Below are 19,440 nucleotides of genomic sequence, written 5' to 3'. Positions count from 1 at the left end.
GGAGGGGCCAGACACGCAGACTCCTGGAAGCACCCCAAAGGCATCCAATGGCACTAGAACCATCGCATCCCCAGAGAGCAATGCTTACCTTGGTCAGCTCCTGGGCGTTGGCCAGATTGTCCACAGCGATGGCCAAGAACACGTTCAGCAGCGTGTCTGGGGTGACGAGTTAAGGATGGACAAGTAAGAAAAGCAAGAGGCTTCAAAGCAAGGCTGAGAGGGCATCTCCATGTCTTTCCTGCTGGGGACACTAGGGTCTACCCCAAAGAGTAACTTAAGCAGGGACTGTGGGAGGGGAGGACAGAGATACTGTGCAACCCTGTTAGGAGAATATGTCTTCCCTCCTTCCACATATCATCTCTTTGTTCAGGACAAAGAAATACATGAATGGAGTGAGAAGGCCTTTAAACAGCTGTGATGTCTATCACAGCAATATCAAACAGAGAGTCAATGAACACAAGATGGGTAGGGAACTCAACGTAGGAGCTCATCTCCCCTTTCTGGGAGGCTGAAACTGAAGCCCGCCTACACTAGCCATCCTAAACGATTCTTAAAGATGAAAAGAAATGCGAGCCCACATCCCATCACTGACCAGCTCTCAGTAATGGGGTGCTAACTTATTTCTCCTGTTCTTCTCGTCCTGCACAGCTTCTGTATTTCATTTAGCAAAATGTCACAGAGCTCACCAAGATCATTATGGAACCCATTTTTATTCTACACGCTAACCTCTCAAGTCCCAAATTTCCAACTGTGTTTGAGGCCCGTGTGTTCTGGGACAAAGAACTGGTTCCAGAAAGTCCAGGTCTGACTTCCCTCAGAGTAAAAAGAAAAAAAAACCCACGAAAAAAAACACACAAAAAACCAAAACAAGGCCACTGTGACAAACCGGCCTTCCGTTTCTGTGACTGCACAGCTTTCTTCTTACGGGCTCTCTTTGGTCTAGAGTTGGCTTTGGCCCTTACCAGTTTTCAGGGCAGAAACCCAAAAGGGGCGTCTTTTCTCTGTGAGATTATAGAAGATGCAGAACCACAGCTGTATCACAGCAGCTCCTCGTTTTTACTCTACCAACCCCAATTCAAGGCAAGTCGCACTCCCCCAAAACAGCTAATGATCGTGTAGAAGTCTGTAGTTTACCAGGTGCATTCAAATAAATTACCTCATTTACTATTCACAACGAACAAAGAAGACAGGCATCGGTATTCTAATTTCACATGTGGAAACTAGAAGCTCAGAAAGATGGAGTGCCTTTCCCAAGGCCACACCGCTGGATGCAGAGTTGCTGGGATTAAAACCGAATCTTCCTGGATCTAGATCCTGGGACCAGACCCGGGTTTTGGAAGGCGATGAACTTGGTTTCTACTTTCCCTTTACAGTTGAGTAATAGTTTGATCTTTGTTATTTCCCCTATGTCTTACAAAGTGAGGATTAGATGAACTAGTGCCAGTAAAGCACTTAGTACACACAGAGACTCACAAATAGCACAGAAGCAGTCCATGCTAGATGTGCTTAGCTATAGTGGCATTAATCATAATGCTAGTGTTTTAGAGATCTTACTATGGGGCAGGCTCTGTTCTATGGTAACATGAAATTAACTCATGAGTGTTATAATCTGCCCACTGTTTCAGCCTACAACGATCTCTGCCCTCTCTTCTTTCCCCAGCTCATAGTAGCTCCAATCATTCAACACAATAGCCTCATTTGGATGCTATTCTTTTTCTTCATTTTGATCCCCTTTACCCAATTAGCGTACAAATTCCTTAAGGTCAGAATCCTTGTTTCTCTTAGTATACGGAGCAATGTCTGGTTTCCTCTTAGTATACCGAGCAATGTCTCCCCCCCCCCCCCGCCCCATCCCTGCCCCACTCCAGTTCTACCACCATCACCACCTTCCTCCCCACCTCCTCTATACCACCACCACCACCTCCACCACCTCCACCTCCACCTCCATCTCCACCACCAACCTCCTCCTCCTTCACCATCACTACCACAACCCCCGCCCCCACTTTCTTCCATCCCCCCCTCCTCTCTTCAAAAGCCGGACTGGGCAGGCAGGCGGCACAAAGAGGAGCATCTTTAAAAAGGATACAGTTTCCAAACAAGGTGAGCACAATGAAATAGATGGCTGACCACATGCCTGAGCTGACCCCACCCTGGGAGCGGATCCCATTGTACATCACCTCATTCCAGTCCTCGCCTGTCAGGATCTACGCAAAGCAAACAGCAGGCAAGTCAGAGACCTGGGCTGGTTGAGAAAATGGGGGAAAGTCTGGGCCTGAGTCTTTTCCACCTACCCCCTTGCTTGGCCATCCTGCCAGGGAGGGGGGAAAATGTCACTCCCATGGATAATCCTAAACTTTCTTCTGTTATGGAAGAGAATTTTAGGCATTGAAAATAGAGAAAGAGCATTAAAAGGGAAGGTTCTATTCCTCAAACTACAGAGTCCCTCCCCACCACCCCCACTTTGCCAGGCCCACAGGAATCACTCAGACCAGGCAGTCTGGTCATTCCCCACCTGTCACCAGAGCTGCCAAGAGGCAATTCCTGAGACAGCACCATTATGGGAAAGAGCTGCCTGGGCACCAGTTCCAGAAACCTGGATTCTGGTTCAGCCTCAGATTCTGGCTAAATAGCGTTTTTCTTAGGTCTAAGACATTACTGATGTTTAATTTCCCCCATTATTCCAAATTTATTTTGGTGGGGGCTAATCATACTTCATTAAATGATCACACATGTTAGATGATGTTTCCGGTTTCAGAACACCATGAATGCGATGGCTTCTTTACTGTCTTTGTCTCGAGACCTCATATGCAGGGAGGAGGCCAATGAGGCCATCATGAGGGGGCTCTTCTCTTATTGGCAAGAACAGAGCAACCAAAATCCTAGGCATTGCTGTGGTGATGATCCCTCAACAAGCAAGACACCCAGCTGCCTGGGAGGGGCCTGGAGGGGCAGAGTGGGATCCTCCGAACCCTTTCACCTTGTGGTGTGCGCCCAGGAACCTGCCAGCTGGCCTCATACCTGGAATACAGTCATGATGGCTGCAGGGAAAGTGTCAAAGTTTGCCGAAGGAGTCCCATCATTAAAGTTAAACCTGAGAAGGAAATCCAGAGAGAATGGAATGAAAATTCTTACACACCAAGGTTTCCCTTCCCAAGATTATGCCATTTTCATCACTTCTTTCCCCTTTCTCCACGTCCCCCTCTTTCCTACATTCCCCCCACTCCATGTCCCTCGTAGAGATGGTATTAGAGACTGTGGCTGAAGGACTGCGCTCTGTGAAGGGTGTGTCTTTGAAGGGTGTGGGTACTGAGATGGAGTTTGGGCAGATCCCGAGGTTCAGGGCCCTGGGCTGTAGATTTCAGAGAGAGCCCCAGAGGAAGGGTCTCTGAAGCAAGAACCCAGTACAATGTGCAAAGGTTACAAGCAGAGACGCCTGTTCCACAACACGCACAGTGGTTGACATGGGCCAGGGACAGGAGCAAACAAGATGGGAACATGGTGATTGAGTGAGTGACCCCGGCGCTCCCAGGCTGAGGTTGTAAGGCTCCTCTGGATGGAAAGCTAGTTGGTGCTTACCTGCCTCCAAACAGCTGCATTCCTAGGAGAGCAAAGACCACGATGAAGAGGAAGAGGAGGAAGAGCAAACTGATGATAGACTTCATGGAACTCATCAAGGAGACCACCAAGTTCCGTAGGGATGCCCAGTACCTACAAAACGCAGACGACATGACAGCGGTGAGCAGTGAATACCATGTTATCCCCAAGTCAGCTGGACATCTGCCTGGTGGTCTATGAATGAGCTGCATTTGTAATCCTTGTAGGAAGGACAGATGGTAGCAACAGTGTGGCTCCCCTTGGGAATGTAGCATGGGACTTGGCATCGTAGATGTTTCTTCTGGTTCGATCTTTGGAGGAGGAGGAGGAGGAGGAGGAGGAGGAGGAGGAGCTGAAGAATGGAGTGGGGGGATGAGATAAGGAAGGGGAAGATCTGGTAAGGGGGATGAGGAACGGGAGGACATTATAATAAGGCAGAGAGAAGGTTCCACTCTCCAAGGTGGTTGAGAAGGATCCAGATTCTGATCACTTACTTGGTTATTTTAAATATTCTTAGAAGCCGGAGAGCTCGCAAGACACTGATTCCAAAAGATGTTCCAGGTCTGAAGATGGCCCAGACCACTTCAAAGATACTGCCCACCGTGACCTAAAGAACCAAACCCAGCCACAGTACCAGGAGGAGGAAGAGAGGAGAGGAACATTCTGGTAGTCGGCTATCAACAGTACTCATTGGGCTGTGGAGAAATTAAAACTCTCCCCTCCCGACCCCCCTTGCTAACTTTAATCCTGCAGACTGTGGGCTGGTTTACTGACTGCTGTTGTCCTTGGTGAAAACTACAAGTGATCAATTCTGCACAAAACTGACAGCCGTAACTGTCTTACATTGTAACACTTTGAGCAGACAGACAAAAGAGTCGCCCTCAAAGCAAGGAACCAAACTTGAAGTAATACAGGTTGCATTCCAATATAAAAATCTCAGGGAGGGCCCACATTCTCTCATTGTTCTAGAATTTAGTGCTCACAAGAACGGTTTAGTCATGTGTAGACTATCTGTCAGTCCCTCAGGCCCCACACAGCCTAATGTGAAGGTGCTACTGGGTGGCAGAGAATCTGACTGCTGTAGGAAGCAGCCATGTCAAATTAAAAACTGAACTTGTTTTTTGTTTTAATTATGCACCTAGTGATTGTCCAGTATATAATCTCTACATTGCATGAGGAGAAATAACCGATAAATTCATCCTCACAGCAATTCTGAATATATGTAGATAAAGAAACTAAGATTATAATGGTCTTTCACTGGCTGGGATGCCTGAAAACTGCCCGTACCCAAAAACATATGTTCCATGTTAAAATGCAGATTGGCAAGTGCTCAAAATCCTTAGCACGTAACTGAAAATTTGGCAGAAAAAGAAGTAGGTTTGGCAGAAAGAGAAGTGGATCAGGAACCCAAAGTTTTGGGACCCAGCACTGCTGCTAATGGGCGATGTGAACTGGGGGCGCGTGTCCTCTGGGAATGGGCAGGCTAACTCCTGGCACGCAATCTAGTGGACAGGGCTCCTGAAAGCCATGGAGGACCACAGAGTATGTGAAAGCACCTGAATCCTGTTAGAAACGTGCAGTTATATATCCACATTATCTAGCAAGTGGACAGTGGACGACATTTCTAACGTATGTGTGTGTGTGCGCGCGCGCGAATCCATGTGCATGTCTATGAGGGTATATTTAGATAATTTTCCCAACTGCTACTGAACCCAAATATATAAGCTCATCTTTTTTATTGAACTACCTTCTGGAATCAAGTTTTTTCTCTCCCTTCTCAGGCATTCCCTAGGATACTAAGTGATTTAAGACTCTAGCTTTGTCAAATTCACTGAGCTGTACACTTAAGGGTGCCCTCTATGGTGTGTGTTACACTGCCATGAAAACATTAAAAATAAAGCTTAAAACCAACCAAGCAGCCTAGTGTGGCAAGGATTCACTCACTCCTGCCCCCGTTAGCTAACCTTATCTGGTCCCCTGGTATAATTTCTGATTTCAGTGCTTCATGCTGGGCAAGAGAGGAGCTGCTTGTCCCACCCGTGGCTTATCGACAGGAGGGCTCCCGAGCACTTACCCCAAAATCAAAGCAGTTGAAGGAAGAGTGGAAATAAAGGCGAGGCCCCATGCCGTACATCTTCAGGGACATCTCCAAGAGGAAGAGTCCCAGAAACAGAAATTCTGCATAGTCTGAAAGCATCAAAAGCAGGAGCATTTGTTCCCCAGATGGCGGGCTCCCACACCCCCGAACCCCAAAACTCCACCTGCAGAAGTGCCCTCCACACGAGCAGGACCCACACATGTAAGGAGGGTCATGACCAGGGCAGGTCAGTACCAGGCAACACCTAATGATGTCAGAATTCGCTCTCACCCAGCAGCAGCCCCAGGTGCTCCCCAGGTCGGCTTTGTTCTCCACCAACAGGTGGGTTTGCCACTGCCCTTTAAATGACAGGTGACTCCCCAGAAAGACGGGGCTTTACCATGGCTTCGATGTGAGAGCCAGAAGGGTCCCCCACACGCCCAGTCATGGCAGCCTCCTGGAGCCCCACTCACACACAGTGGCAGCCTTACCCAGAGCGACTAACCCTTACGTCCCCTTTCTGGTGTATTCGAGGTGCCCATTGCCCTAAGAGCTTCCTCCCTACACCACTGATCCTCTTTAAAATACTAAGTGAAGGCCTTACACCACCCGAATTGCAATGCCATCTGTTGACTCCTCAGCAAAGATTTGTTTATCTGATTCAATAACGAATGACAGATTGGAATGGTCCCTTGGAGACAGCCCTGGCCTCCCTCCCTCACAACGTGAAGGGGAGAACTCTGGGCGGACAGAAAGAAGCACTGCCAGGCCAAGCACAATCCTGGCTCTCTGACACCTGCACCTGGAGAGCCCGCAGTCACGGGTCACTCACAGAGGAAGTGGGTGAGCCACTGGGGCTGGTTGTGATGGACGATGGCCACGCAGGCGGTGTTGAGAGCCACCAGGCTCAGCACAATCCAGTAAAACACCTGGGATTTCACCATGTGGCGGACAGAGATGCGCAGAAGCCTTTCCTTGTGACGGAAATAGGAGGCCCCGTCCACCTTTGCGCTTTTGATGCTGGCTCGGGCGAGGGGTGTGCCTGTGGGGGAGAAGGAGGGAGGGAGGAGGAGGCTGCAAAAATGATCACCCTCTGTGGCGAGGGGGACAGTGTCGGTCCCCCAGCTGGGTGGCCACCATGCTGCGTGCCTGGGGACACCCGTGATAAGGAGTCTCCACAGTAGAGATCCCTGCTTTTCCTCTGGGCACGCTCAGTCCTAGAAAGGATTCCCTGGGTCGGAGGACACAAGGCATATATACCTGGTATCTTAAAGCGAATCAGATCATGTTTATGTTTGGGCTTCTCTCTGGCCTTTCCTTTTCAATATCCTTCGGGGGCTGGAATCATTCTGCTGCCTCTGTGATCTTTCTGCCGTGGGCAGCCGAACGCAGCAGTGAGCTCTGTACGCCTCTTCTGCTTTTAAGAATGAAGACCCCTCCCTTTTTCTTGAGGAAATATCTGCCATCTGCCAGCATTTCTAAGAGAATCTGGGACTGAACACGTCATGCTGTAGGAATGTTCTCAGTAGGAATTTGTTTAAATATCACATGGACGATGGGACGGCAGGAGGTGGGTGCTACTGGGGTTAAGGTTCTCCAATGGGGGTTACTAGGAGCAACAGGCCCTCAGCTCCTTTGAATGTATCTGAGTGGGTTTTCATGATCCCGCAGGAGAGACCGGCTGATGGACACATGGGCACACGTGAAGAATCTGGGCTGGATTTTTCTAAGCCCATGTTTCATGTGAACAGGGTCCTCGCATCCATTTTTTTCTAAGTCGTTGTAGATTGGATTCCCACACCTTCTCTAATTACAACCCTGGGTTCTGGATTCTTTGGGTTCCCTTCCTCCTCGTGGTGCTTCTCAAAAGACAGGCTCTTTGTTTTGATGGGAGATTCAGGGAGGGGAAGACCTCACTGGTCCCACTCACCCACGGAGGAGATATCCACACAGTGCTCGTCGCTGGAGTCTCGAGTCATGACCTCCGTGCGGCTGCGTTTGATGGTGGCCCTTCGAAGCACTGCGCCAGGATAGGGGAGGCAGGTGAGGACACGCATAACCGGGTCATTCTGCTCAAAACTGAGGATTGTCGGCCAGAGGCCTCTGGGACCCAGGCGACTGCCCTTAAACAGCTGAGCCAGGGTCACAGAAGTCGCAAATCTATAGAGACAAGACTCCTGTGCTGAGAGGCACCTATCTGCGCTGGCTCCTCACCAGCGAGGCACTTCCTGGGAATGAAAGTGGTCCCAAGAGGATCTCCACTGATGTTCAAAGAAGATCCTTTATATGCCATGGATTGCATGATGGGCTTTTTATTGCACATTATCAATGACACACCCCGGAACCAAAGTAACTCTTGGATTTGGCTTTCATCGCCTTAAAAAGCATTTACAAATTTGTGACTCAATTCCCTTCCTTTTAAAGCATGAGGATTTTATGACAGAGAGACTTTGGTTTCAAATCCCAGAGCGCCCCTCTTTTATTTCTCTCTCCTCTATGGATCAAGAGAGACCACCACGCATAAGAGGGGGCGATGCCAGTGGAGTGAGGAGTTGGTTGGAGCCTTACCTTCCAAGGCTGACGTGCCAGCATTTTTATTTTCTTCAGCAAGCATGACTTCCTCTACATGGAAACAAATGGTTTAGTCAATTATCTGTAAATGGCAAATTATCTTGCAAAATGAAATCCCTCAGGGAGGGCTTGGGCTCCAGGGCAACAGAGAAGGAACAAAGGTTCACAGTCCGTAGCAGGCGTCAGCAAGAGAAGCCGCCAAGGTCACGGAGAGGGCTCCCCAGACACATCAGAACAGAAGGATGTTTTGGGTGCGTGGGCGCTTGGGGAAGATGGTAAAATCCAGCTCTGTGTCTGAACGCTCCTTCAGGAGGATGCTCATGAGGGGAGAGCGGACCTTTTTAACTAAAACCCCCTTAAGTTGATAGAAATGAGAACTTCTGTTTCTGGTTTTTCTTCTTCCCAGGTTCTTGTCTTTCCTAAGCCCTTAAGCCTTCTCCAGCAATGGGAGCTTCCTTAGTTTCTCTTGTCTGCAACTTCACATCTACCAGCTCATTCACGAGGGGAAGCCACGCTTTGGGCGTTGGCCTGTCTACTTCGTGAGGAGCAGCACTCAGGGAGAGGAGCAGGGCTGGAGGGCTGGCTTCCTCCCACCCCACCACCCACCACTCCATCCTGCCTTCCTTGGGCAGAGCTTGAGCTGACCACGCTTGGGCCCATCATGAATGTGTCTCTGTAATATTGGATTTTGTTCACGATCTATTCCTGACACAGAACTCTTAAAACCCTTGGAATTTACTGTCTTCTGTACACTAATGAGATGATTCATTGTGGGGGAGGCCTAGTCACCAGAATGGGGCCTGGTAACTAGAAAAACCAACCCCAGGATTAGAGGGTTATAACTTTCAGCCCTATCCCTCTCCCACCTCCTGGGAAGGGAGAGGGGCTAGAGCAGGGGTGGGCAAACTTTTTGACTCGAGGGCCACAATGGGTTCTTAAACTGGACCGGAGGGCCGGAACAAAAGCATGGATGGAGTGTTTGTGTGAACTAATATAAATTCAAAGTAAACATCATTACATAAAAGGGTATGGTCTTTTTTTTTTTTAGTTTTATTCATTTCAAACGGGCTGGATCTGGCCCGCGGGCCATAGTTTGCCCACGGCTGGGCTAGAGATTACGGATAACAATGGCTGATGAATTAACCAGTCATGCCAATGGGATGGAACCTTTATAAAACCTACACATCAGGGAGCTCCTGGGCTGGTGGCCACGCCAAGATCCTGAGAGGATGCCATGTCTGGAGAGAGGACGGAAGTGCTGTGCACCCCCAACCTCTGCCCCTCACCTTGGTCTGTATGTTTCTTCATTTTGGCTGTTCCTGAGTTGTATTCTTTATAATAAGCTGGTAGTAAATATCGTTTTTCCTGAGCTCCAGAAGTTGTTCTAGTGAATTATCAAACCCGGAGCCCTCTGAATTTGTCGTCAGTGGGGCAGAAATGCAGGTCATTGGGGGCCTCTGCTTGTGGCTGGTCCCTAACCTGTGGGGTGTGCATGAACTCCAGGTGGTACTCAGTGTCAGAATGGAACTGAATTGTTGAGTATCCGACAGGTGTCGAAGAATGGCAGGACTGACTGGTGTTGGAACAACATATTTCGTTGTTGGTGTTTGGAAAAGCACCACACAGTCCCTTGGCCTCCCCTAGAGCAGCCCTGTACTCCCCACTGGCAAGATCCTATTTTCTATACTTGTTAGAATAAGCCTCACCAGCATCCCTCCACATTTGCCAACAAAATAGCCCCTGTCTGGTGGAACTCGGAGTCCCCTATTTGGCCCCACCCTCACTTGGCCTATAATAGACCAGTTTGGAGACTTAAGCAACCATTGCCTACGATTCCGGCTGCTGGGGAAAGCTTGCAGCAGGCCCTATTAAAGGATGGTTTATAATTTAAGCTCCTGTAACAAGTTCAAGGGCAAGCAGAAAAGGGTAAAGTCATTACCACAATTCCACCTGCATATAAAATTGAGAGCGTATAATGAATGTATTTCCCAGGGAGGGGGCATTTTGAAGCTCAGGGGGTTGGCCATTCTACCAGGTCCTAATGTTTAACTTCCTCTTTTGAGAACAGCCTCCAGCAAAATTCTAAGTTAGCATTTTGAGTGTTATTGGTGGAATGCTCCTTGATGCAGACAAAGAGGGTTTTAAAGTCATTGGGCTGTACAGTTTGAGAGCACCCTTTTAAAATAGGTACTTGTTAGCCCTAGCTGGTTTGGCTCAGCAGATAGAGCGTCGGCTTGAGGACTGAAGGGTCTCAGGTTCGATTCCGGTCAAGGGCACATGCCTAGGTTGCCGGCTCGATCCCCACTGGGGGGCATGCAGGAGGTGGCCGATCAATGATTCTCTCTCATCATTGATGTTTCTATCTCTCTCTCCCTCTTCCTTCCTCTCTGAAATCAATAAAAATATTAAAAATAAATAAATAAAATAGGTGCTTGTTAAAACACCTCATAGCAACCTGAATGACCCGAGCCAGAAGCTTGGCTGTGTACAGTGCCTGGACCTTGGGGTGAGCAGATCTGAGGACCCCCAAACAGAGGGGGGATGTGGAGCTGTGGAGCATCTCTGGGAAGCGCTGGAGGGCTCTGGATGTGCTGAAACCCCCCCTCCCCCAATGCCTTTTGCCAAGTTTGCTTTCGAACTTGAGAGTGCCTTTCCAGGGAAATGTAACCCATATGTCTCTGATTCACTGCCGTTCCATGTGAAAGGGAAGGGCCAGGAAGCACAGGTTGACGTCGCAGTGCGTCTTTTTTCTTAGAAGGAGGAGAGAGCTGGCTGTGCTGTGCCAACTGGAAGAAAGTGCAGCCTTGCGATCCTGCATGGATTTGCAAAGCAGAGCCACAGAGAGCAGCATCCTGGGCGTGCACCTGACCCTGAGTGCGGCCAGGGCCAGGGCCGGAAGGTCCTTTCCCAGTTCTGCCGCCCACCCACTCGCTAGGGTGGTCTGTCAGATGGCAACTCCGCCCAGGAAGCCAGTGGCAGTGGGGATTCAAGCTGCCTGACTGGCCTGGCAGCAGATCTGCTCAGTAAGGCCGAGTTACCATTCTGGGAAGAGGAGAGGGTTATTCACGTTCACGCTCACACAAGGGTCTCCCAGGAGAAAGCAAAAGTGCAGTCCACACGCCTGGGCATGGCTCAGCTTCCAGAGGAGGCAAAGGGATGCAGCGAGTCCCAAAGAGGGTGATTGCTGTCTGGCTTTGAAGTAGTACTTTCAGTCACACTCTCTCTCTCACCCCTGATAGATCATCCAACACTGACTCGGGAGCAGAGAGAGAGCTCTGTGTGCTGGTGGCGGAGTGAGTGTCATGGCGTCACTCCAAAGCTCGTCTAGAAGAATAAGGCTCGGGCAACTAAGCAGCAAATCAGATTCCAATTTTTGCCCCAGGAGGCCTCACGGTTGTGCTATGCTTTCTACTGGGAATAGAGAAAAGGTGCTGACTGTCATGTATAATTTTCGATTAAAAAATGTCCTCTTTGCTCAGGAAGAGAATGAAGATAAATAGGACCAATGCAATCCAGCCTGTAAAATAGCAAGGCAAGCACATGCAGCCTTTTTACTGACAGAGACGGGGTGACTGATGTCTCTCCTACGCAGCTGAGCCACAGTCCAACTTGAATCTGGTGGCTCCGTGAGTTAAGGCAACCGTGGTGGGTTTGGGCCTACGCTCAGGGCGGGGCAAGAATCATTCCTGATGCGGAGCCAAGATGGGGGAACTGGTGACAGCTCGGGGAATAGGCAAAACCAGTCCTCACCATCACCTGTCCCCCGGCTGACTGTGATGGCCTCACCATTGGTCCTATTATCTGTTCTCGAACCAGCCACCAAGTGCTCCTTCAACATCTTCAATCAGAGCACGTCCCTCCTCTGTTCAAAACCCTCCAGTGGTTCCTGCCTCACTCACCCTGACAATGCCGGTCATGCCCGATCGCTGCCCTCTCCCCCTGTGATTGCCCTCATCCTGTCTCCTGAACCCCTCCCCTTGCTCACCCCCCTCCTGGCTGCTCCCACTTTACAGCCTTGGCATCGGAATATTCCTCCCTCAGATCGTCCTGTGGCTCGCCCCCTCCTCTCCTTCTAATGTCCGCCAAACAGATCTACCCTGACACCTCTATTTAAAGCTGTGACTTCCCCTAAGCCCCATGGCCCTACCTGAATTTGTTGTCAGTGGGGCAGACATGCAGGTCATTGGGTCTTATCACCTTCTGACAAGTTGCTTATGTATAATTTTGTTCACTGTCGCCTTCCCCGACTAGAGGGTAGTGAGCTCCAGGAGAGGAGAGTGCTGGCTCACTGCTGTACCAGGAGCCTGGAACAGGACCCGGCAGCAAGGAAGCAACACTACCCATCCATGGAATGAATGGGTTATTGTTAGCAGTAGCAGCAGTACAAACGTTACTGGCCCAAACTCAGCTCCAGGATTGGGTTATGTTACCATTTCCTCAGTGCGCCTTGCTACCATGCCCGTCTCATGAAGGTGTTTAATAGAAGAACAGGGACTGTCAGACGCCAGATAAAGGAAAGTGGGACCTGCAGGGAATCTCAAAGCAAATGAGGCATCTAGAGCCTCTCTCTGCTCTGATCCAGGCTGTCCCTGGGCAGGGAGGTACTGGGAGGTCCCCGCTGCCCATGCAGCCCGCCACCGGCCGTCCCGCCCCGCCTGCCAGCCTTACCCGCTTTGTCGATCCAGGCGCGGTACCCGTTCAGCTCCCGCTCAATCTGCTGCTGGCGCCGCAGCTTCATGAAAGCCCTCCGGTTCTCCACTCTCTCTCTCTCTTTGGCAAATTCCCTGTGGACAAGGAGGATGAGATGCACTAAGTTCGGGCAGTGCCATGACTAAGAGAAAGGGTGATGTGAGGAGGAGAGAGAGTTTGAGCAGGTGCCCCTGGGCACCCCCTTTCCCCTTCCCTTGGTCCCAGCTGCATCCATGACATCCTTAAAAAGTTGTTCAGAAACTCACCTCATTCAGCCCCATGCGGGAACCTTCCCAGATCCGGTTTATACCCATCAGCACTAACACCCTCTGCTTGCTTGCTCGGAAAGGTGTTTTCTTAGCCACGCGATGAACCAGGCCTCAAAATGCTATACCTGCCGCATCCCCAGCTACAACAGAGGCCCTTAACTCTGCAAGGGGCATGGCTACTCTTTATGCTTTTAAGTACAATAATGATTAATGTATATTGACCACTTATTAGGCCAGCCCTGTATGAAACTTTTCATACCCATTAACTCCTTTAATCCTCATTTAAGCCGCCTTATGAGAAAAACACTATTAAAATTCTTGTCTAACAGAGAAAGAAACAAGGCTTAGAGAAGAAAGTAACTTGCTGGGATCTGAACTCTAACCAGCGTGCTGTGCCTCCTCTGGGGTCCTGTATCCTGAGGCGCTCGATAATGGCTGTCCCTGAAGACCAATGATACTGACACGCTGCAGGGCTGCCATGCTGTTTGAAGATGGCTGGCAGCGGGTAAGTGAGAAAAGGAACATGAGAAGGGCACCTGGACTCTAGGAGGAAGACAGGAGGGAGGTGGGGTGGAGCCGAGGGGAGATGATGGGACAGAGGGAAAGCCAAGGTGAGAAGACACAGCCCACTGCCAGGGGCCCACAGCCACACTGTGGCACAAGACAACAAAGACTAAAGCCCCACGGGCAATGGAGAAAGAAGAGGAATGAGTGCTGACTGGCCAACAGGGAGATGGTTCAATTCAATGGGGAGCAAATAGGGATCAAGAAAAATTCATGAGCTAGTGGGCCCCTCCAGAAACCACCTCCACCACTGTCCTCCACGTCACCAAACAAACCCCTTCCAGGCGAGAATGCCCCTCGCTAGAACAGCACCTCCCAGTCACCGCTCTGGCACTCCCCCACTGCCCTGGACGCTGTCAAGGGCTCCCCATCAACAAAGAGGTGCCCCTTGAAGATGAAGAGGTACAGCACCCATCATGGGTCCTGCCAGCTTCTCCCTCCTGTCCAGGTACTAAAACATGAGCCAGGGGCTGAGGGTCATGCTCCTAGCCCTGTGCAGGGGAGTGGGGGGGGGGGGCCTCATCCGGTCCCTCCTATAAAGATAGAGATGGATTCCTTGGCACCGACACCTTATAATGATCACAGTGAGGCTGAGGGCATGGGCACGTGGCACATACCCAGGGGAGGAGATATTCTCCTGGGCTTGGCTGCGGGTCCAGTGGGTTCTACCAAGGGTGTTGTGGGGAACGGAAAGGGAGGGGGTCAAAATGAAGAGTGCAGGGCCAGTGAGTGACAAGGTAACAATTCAGGCCCTGAGGCACCCCCTTTCCCCACCTTCATTCATGGGTTTCAGCATGGGGCTGGCGTCGCCACCGATCAAAGTTCTTACCTTCGGCTCTTTTCCTTCTTTGTATCCCTCCTTCCCAATTAGTGCCGACTTCCAGTTGGTTCTGTCTTCAGAAGGACACCAGATCCACCTCCCTCTTCATCCTCACCGCCTTGGTCCAGGACCCCATTCTCTCCTGCCTGGGCCATTACAGTAGCACCTACCTGGTCTCTCCACCACCTGCCTCTCTCCCCTTCCTTTCCTCCATCTCACAGCTATTGGTTATTTTTCTACAACATTATCACTTCCAAACCTAAAACAATAACTATAGGGAGCAATATGTGTGGAACACTTTCTAATTTTCAAGCACCTCTGTATATCTTCCTCATTGAATCTTCACAACCTGTCTGAGAAGAAGGCAGAACATGTATTTTCATCCTCCGGGGAAAAGCTAAACCGCGTGTTCACGTTTAAGCAACAAAGCCAGGACTAGAGCCCAGAGCTGTCTGCCCTATGAGCCGGGGCTCCTCACGCCCTGCCTATCTGCCCGGTGGCGTATCTGTATGTCCCTTCTTTATCTTTCATATGGATGTGTCCTAATTTTTCAGCTATGCTCTGGGGGAATTCGGGGAGGTTTCAAGCAAGACCTTGAAAAGGGGGACTTGAAGCAGGCTGTGACCAGAGGAACACAACAATCCTTGAGCATCTGGGGTGAGATCACCAACATCTCCATGTTCCAGCTCAGAAACGGTATCCAAGGAGGAGTTAAGCGGCCCTTTGAGGGGGCAAGTGTCCAAGGAACCATGACCCTCCGATCTTCTAAATTCCATCTTCTCTCTGTTCTAATCCCTTCCCCTCCACACCTCCTCCTCCTGCTGCTAAATGAGGTACACACAGCTAACATGGCCTTCCGTCTTTCACAGTCTCATCTGGACCTTTCTTTCCAAGCCTCACCTTCCATCATTCCTCTCTACCCCATGCGCTCCGGCTGTCCCCCTCAGTCACGCTCCCACTGCAGCAACTTCTCTCTGCTCCCGAAAAGGCAGTGCAGGCTTGTAAGGCTTGGTTCCCACTGCTTCTCTGCCTGGAACCCCTTCTTTTCTGCACCTGAGTCTGTTAAAATCCTTCCTCAAGGCCACGCTGACATGTCACCTCTTCTGTTTAGTGTTCTTCTCCCCTAACCTCTCCTTAGTCCCCGGCCTCCCTTCTACCTTTCTTCTGTGTCTTTACAGCCGATCATACAGCCGGAGCTTTACTGTGCTGGGCTGTACAGGAGACTCTCTGCTTTACTAATATGTGAGCTTTTTGTGAAAATGTTATGTCTTTCTTGACTTTGTGGTGTCCTCTGGACTAGGCTAGACCTGGCACATAGTATATGTTCAATATATATCTATATATATATATTTTTAAATTAAAAATATCCAGGCAGTCTTGGTGAGCATACTGATCACTCTGCCCTGGGTCCCAAAGGCCTAAACCAGCGGTTCTCAACCTGTAGGTCGCGACCCCTTTGGCGGTCAAACGACCCTTTCACAGGGGCCGCCTAAGACCATCCTGCATATCAGATATTTACATTACGATTCATAACAGTAGCAACATTACAGTTATGAAGTAGCAACGAAAATGATTTTATGGTTGGGTCACAACATGAGGAACCGTATTTAAAGGGCCAGAAGGTTGAGAACCACCGGCCGAAACGAAGGCACACTCCCTCTCTGCACTGACCCAAAGCGAGTAGGTGAATCTGTGGGAACTCCCGGACACTGCCACTAAAATCTGCTTCCCTTCGGCTCCAAAAATCTGTGGCATTAGCCCATCAACTACACGGTGTGTCACCTCTCGCTGGCCCCCGGAGTGGCCCTGCAGCTTGATTTCCGGGGGGTGAGGCCAACAAACCCAGGCTAAGCTCCCCGTGTACTTGGAAGTTTCCTGGCTCCGGGCCTCACCAGCTGGCTTCCCTGCTCTCCTCTGTCATCTTGTCATCGCAGGCCCCCGTTTCCTCCCACCCTCCCACCTGGCATCTTCGCTGGGCTCACAGGCCCGGAGCCCAACAAATCTGGCCTGGGCTTTTTAAGAATCCTCTTGCCTGAAGGAAGGAAGCAAAGAATGTGCACCAGTGGGGACAGTTCCTCGCAGCTAGTGCACCTCGGTGGAGGAAGGACCGTGCTGGAGGGAGGGGTGTGTGTGCGCTCTATATTGTTTATGGAGTGGCCCTCTTCCGTTTTTCCATTGGGATCCTAGGAGAGAAGTCTGGCACCAGTGTCTTTGGTGACATTTCTCCCTCCCTCCCTTGCTGTCATCACTGTTTGTGCCCATGGCTCATCGCCCGACTGGTCTGCGGGCTCCATGAGACCATGCAGAGCCTATATGGCATCACATTGCAACAAAGACCTATGAAGATGAATCCAAGGTCTACTATTATAGCAGACTCCATAGGTTATGGAAATAACATGTTAAGAACCACTAATCTCCATAGAACACATTTGTGAGTTTTTAAGTTTACAAATCACTTTCATGTAAATTAGTGCACTTTTATTTACAAAAACCTTGGGAGATTCAAAAGGTTCTTGTCCAAGATCAACCAATTAGCCAGAATTCAATCTAATGTGGACCAATCCATTTCAGGTTCAGTGCTGTTTTCACAGGTTCAGTTGTCTTCTATGCTATCAACCTTTACAATCCACAAAAGAGATGTAGTTTCAGCCCAAGGTTGTGGAAAATAAGGATATAAAATCTAGAGTGTGTTTTTTTCTAAAAGACTGTCTTTTTAATAGAGAAGCAGTATGAGAATCCATTGCTCTGTGTTGGATTAATAAAGACCTAGTGTAAAAGTCATAGCTTTGGTTTTTGTATCCCTACCACAGTCACCATTTATTTATACACATACTGCATTCTAGGGAGAACAGGGATAAGCAGGATTCAGTGCCATTACCTGCCAAAAATAAGTGACCATTCGCCCTAAGCGGTTTGGCTCAGTGGCTAGAGCGTCGGCCTGCGGACTGAAGGGTCCCAGGTTTAATTCTGGTCAAGGGCATGTATCTTGGTTGTGGGCACATCCCCAGTAGGGGGTGTGCAGGAGGCAGCTGATCGATGTTTCTCTCTTATCAATGTTTCTAACTCTATCCCTCTCCCTTCCTCTCTGTAAAAAAAAATCGATAAAATATATTTTTTTAAAACACAACTGACCATCCTAACCTAGAGTCAACATACCCACCACTCTCATGAGTAGATACATGGCCTGACCCAAGAAAGGGAAGCATGTCCCCCATACTGTTCCCTCTTCTCCCTCTTCCCAGAGGTCAGTCATGAGTACTCTCTCCTCTTCCCAGAGGATCCTGCGGGTTATTCAGATGATAATGGTTTTGCAAAGATAAAGCATATGACCCTTACTCTACTTAGTCATCCAGATGACCGCTGCCAAACTTTCTACTGAAATGTACCTTGAGGGGAGGCCCTACACACATCTCAGTTTACCCAGCTCCCTCGGACCCAGCAACAGGAAATTTAATAGGAAACAGTGTGGCTGACAGTAGAAGAGCATTCATGTCCCCTAAGTCCTCTTGGCATTGGCCTATGGCTGAGGGTGAGAGGATGGTAATCTCAGCTCCTTTTCGTTGGCTCCATCCAGTGCTTCCACCCCCATGGATGCGACGGAACGCAAGGTGGGATGCACCTGGACTCCAGAATTCCAAACAAAGGGAACAGAAATAAGTCCCCATATGCTCAAGCAGAAATACTACCAGATCTATTCTCAGAACTATGCATCCAGGTGACATTTGCTGTTAGTAACCTGGACAGTAATCTCGGACTTTGTTTCCTCACCAGTCACTGTAGATGTTAGAAGGATGCAACAACCCCCTGCTCATAACCAGGGGCAGGAATAAATCTGATTTATTCTGGGACTCCTGACTGCATGCTTGTAAGACATTGTGTAATGAAAAGGCAATGGAAGAAATGGAAGAAAATATTCATAAATCATATGTCTAAAGAAGGGGTTGATATCCAAAATGTATAAAGAACTCATACAACTCAACAGAAAAAAAATCTATTCAAAAATGGGCAGAGGAACTGAATAGACGTTTTTCCAAAGAAGAATATAGTTGGTACATGAAAAATGCTACACATCACTAATTATGAGGGAAATGCAAATCAAAACCACAATGAGATATCACTTCACACCTGTTAGAATGGCTACTATCAAAAAGACAAGAGATAACAAGTACTGGTGAGGATGTGGAGAAAGGGAACCCTTGGTGGGAGTATAAATTGGTCCAGTCACCAATAGAAAATAGTACGGAGCCCCTCAAAAAATTAAAACAGAACTTCCATATGATCCAGCAATCCCACTTCTGGGTATATATCTGAAGAAAACAAAGACACCAATTCAAAAAGAGATCTGCATCCCTGTGTTCATTGCACCATTATTTATTGCCAAGACACAGAAACAACCTAAATGTCCATTGATGGGTAAACAGGTAAAGATGATACTATTCAGCCATAAAAAAAGGAAATCCTGCTATTTGCGACAAGGATGGAACTTGAAGCCATTATGAAATAAGTCGGATAGATAAAGACAAGTATTGTATGCTCTTATTTATATATGGGATCTTAAAAAAACAAACAAACACACTGAACTCATTGAAACAGAGAACAGACTGGTGGCTGCTAGAGGTGATGGTGGGAAATGGGTAAAGATGGTCAAAAGGTACAAATTTCCAGTTATAAGATGAATAAGGTCTGTGAATGTAATGTGGAACATGGTAACTATAGTTGATAGCACCGTTAAACAGTATACATATATCAAATCATCATGCTGTATACCTTAAATTAACACAAGCTACATGCTGATTATAAATCAATAAAACTGTGTGTGTGTGTGTGGGGGGGGGGGCGGGGGGATACAAATTGTG

The 19,440-nt window shown here is 49.0% G+C and overlaps 1 protein-coding gene across 1 annotated transcript in view; it reads right to left on the bottom strand.

The window, feature by feature from the left end:
• Nucleotides 1-19,440, bottom strand: part of CACNA1E (calcium voltage-gated channel subunit alpha1 E) — a 420,129-nt gene that overhangs the window by 66,074 nt on the left and 334,615 nt on the right. Inside the window, exons 10-19 of the mRNA XM_081111805.1 lie at nucleotides 12,911-13,026; nucleotides 8,240-8,293; nucleotides 7,602-7,691; nucleotides 6,504-6,713; nucleotides 5,669-5,781; nucleotides 4,089-4,201; nucleotides 3,577-3,708; nucleotides 3,019-3,091; nucleotides 2,087-2,204; nucleotides 89-156 (exon numbers count right to left, since the gene is read on the bottom strand). Of these exons, the coding sequence (XP_080967931.1) occupies nucleotides 89-156; nucleotides 2,087-2,204; nucleotides 3,019-3,091; nucleotides 3,577-3,708; nucleotides 4,089-4,201; nucleotides 5,669-5,781; nucleotides 6,504-6,713; nucleotides 7,602-7,691; nucleotides 8,240-8,293; nucleotides 12,911-13,026 (1,087 nt within the window). The remainder of the gene's footprint in view (nucleotides 1-88; nucleotides 157-2,086; nucleotides 2,205-3,018; nucleotides 3,092-3,576; nucleotides 3,709-4,088; nucleotides 4,202-5,668; nucleotides 5,782-6,503; nucleotides 6,714-7,601; nucleotides 7,692-8,239; nucleotides 8,294-12,910; nucleotides 13,027-19,440) is intronic.

Source organism: Myotis nattereri, assembly GCF_964212035.1.
Source record: "Myotis nattereri genome assembly, chromosome: 18".
Classification (NCBI taxonomy): domain Eukaryota; kingdom Metazoa; phylum Chordata; class Mammalia; order Chiroptera; family Vespertilionidae; genus Myotis; species Myotis nattereri.
Note: the sequence above shows the minus strand (reverse complement) of the source record. Positions and strands in the feature narration are given on the sequence as shown.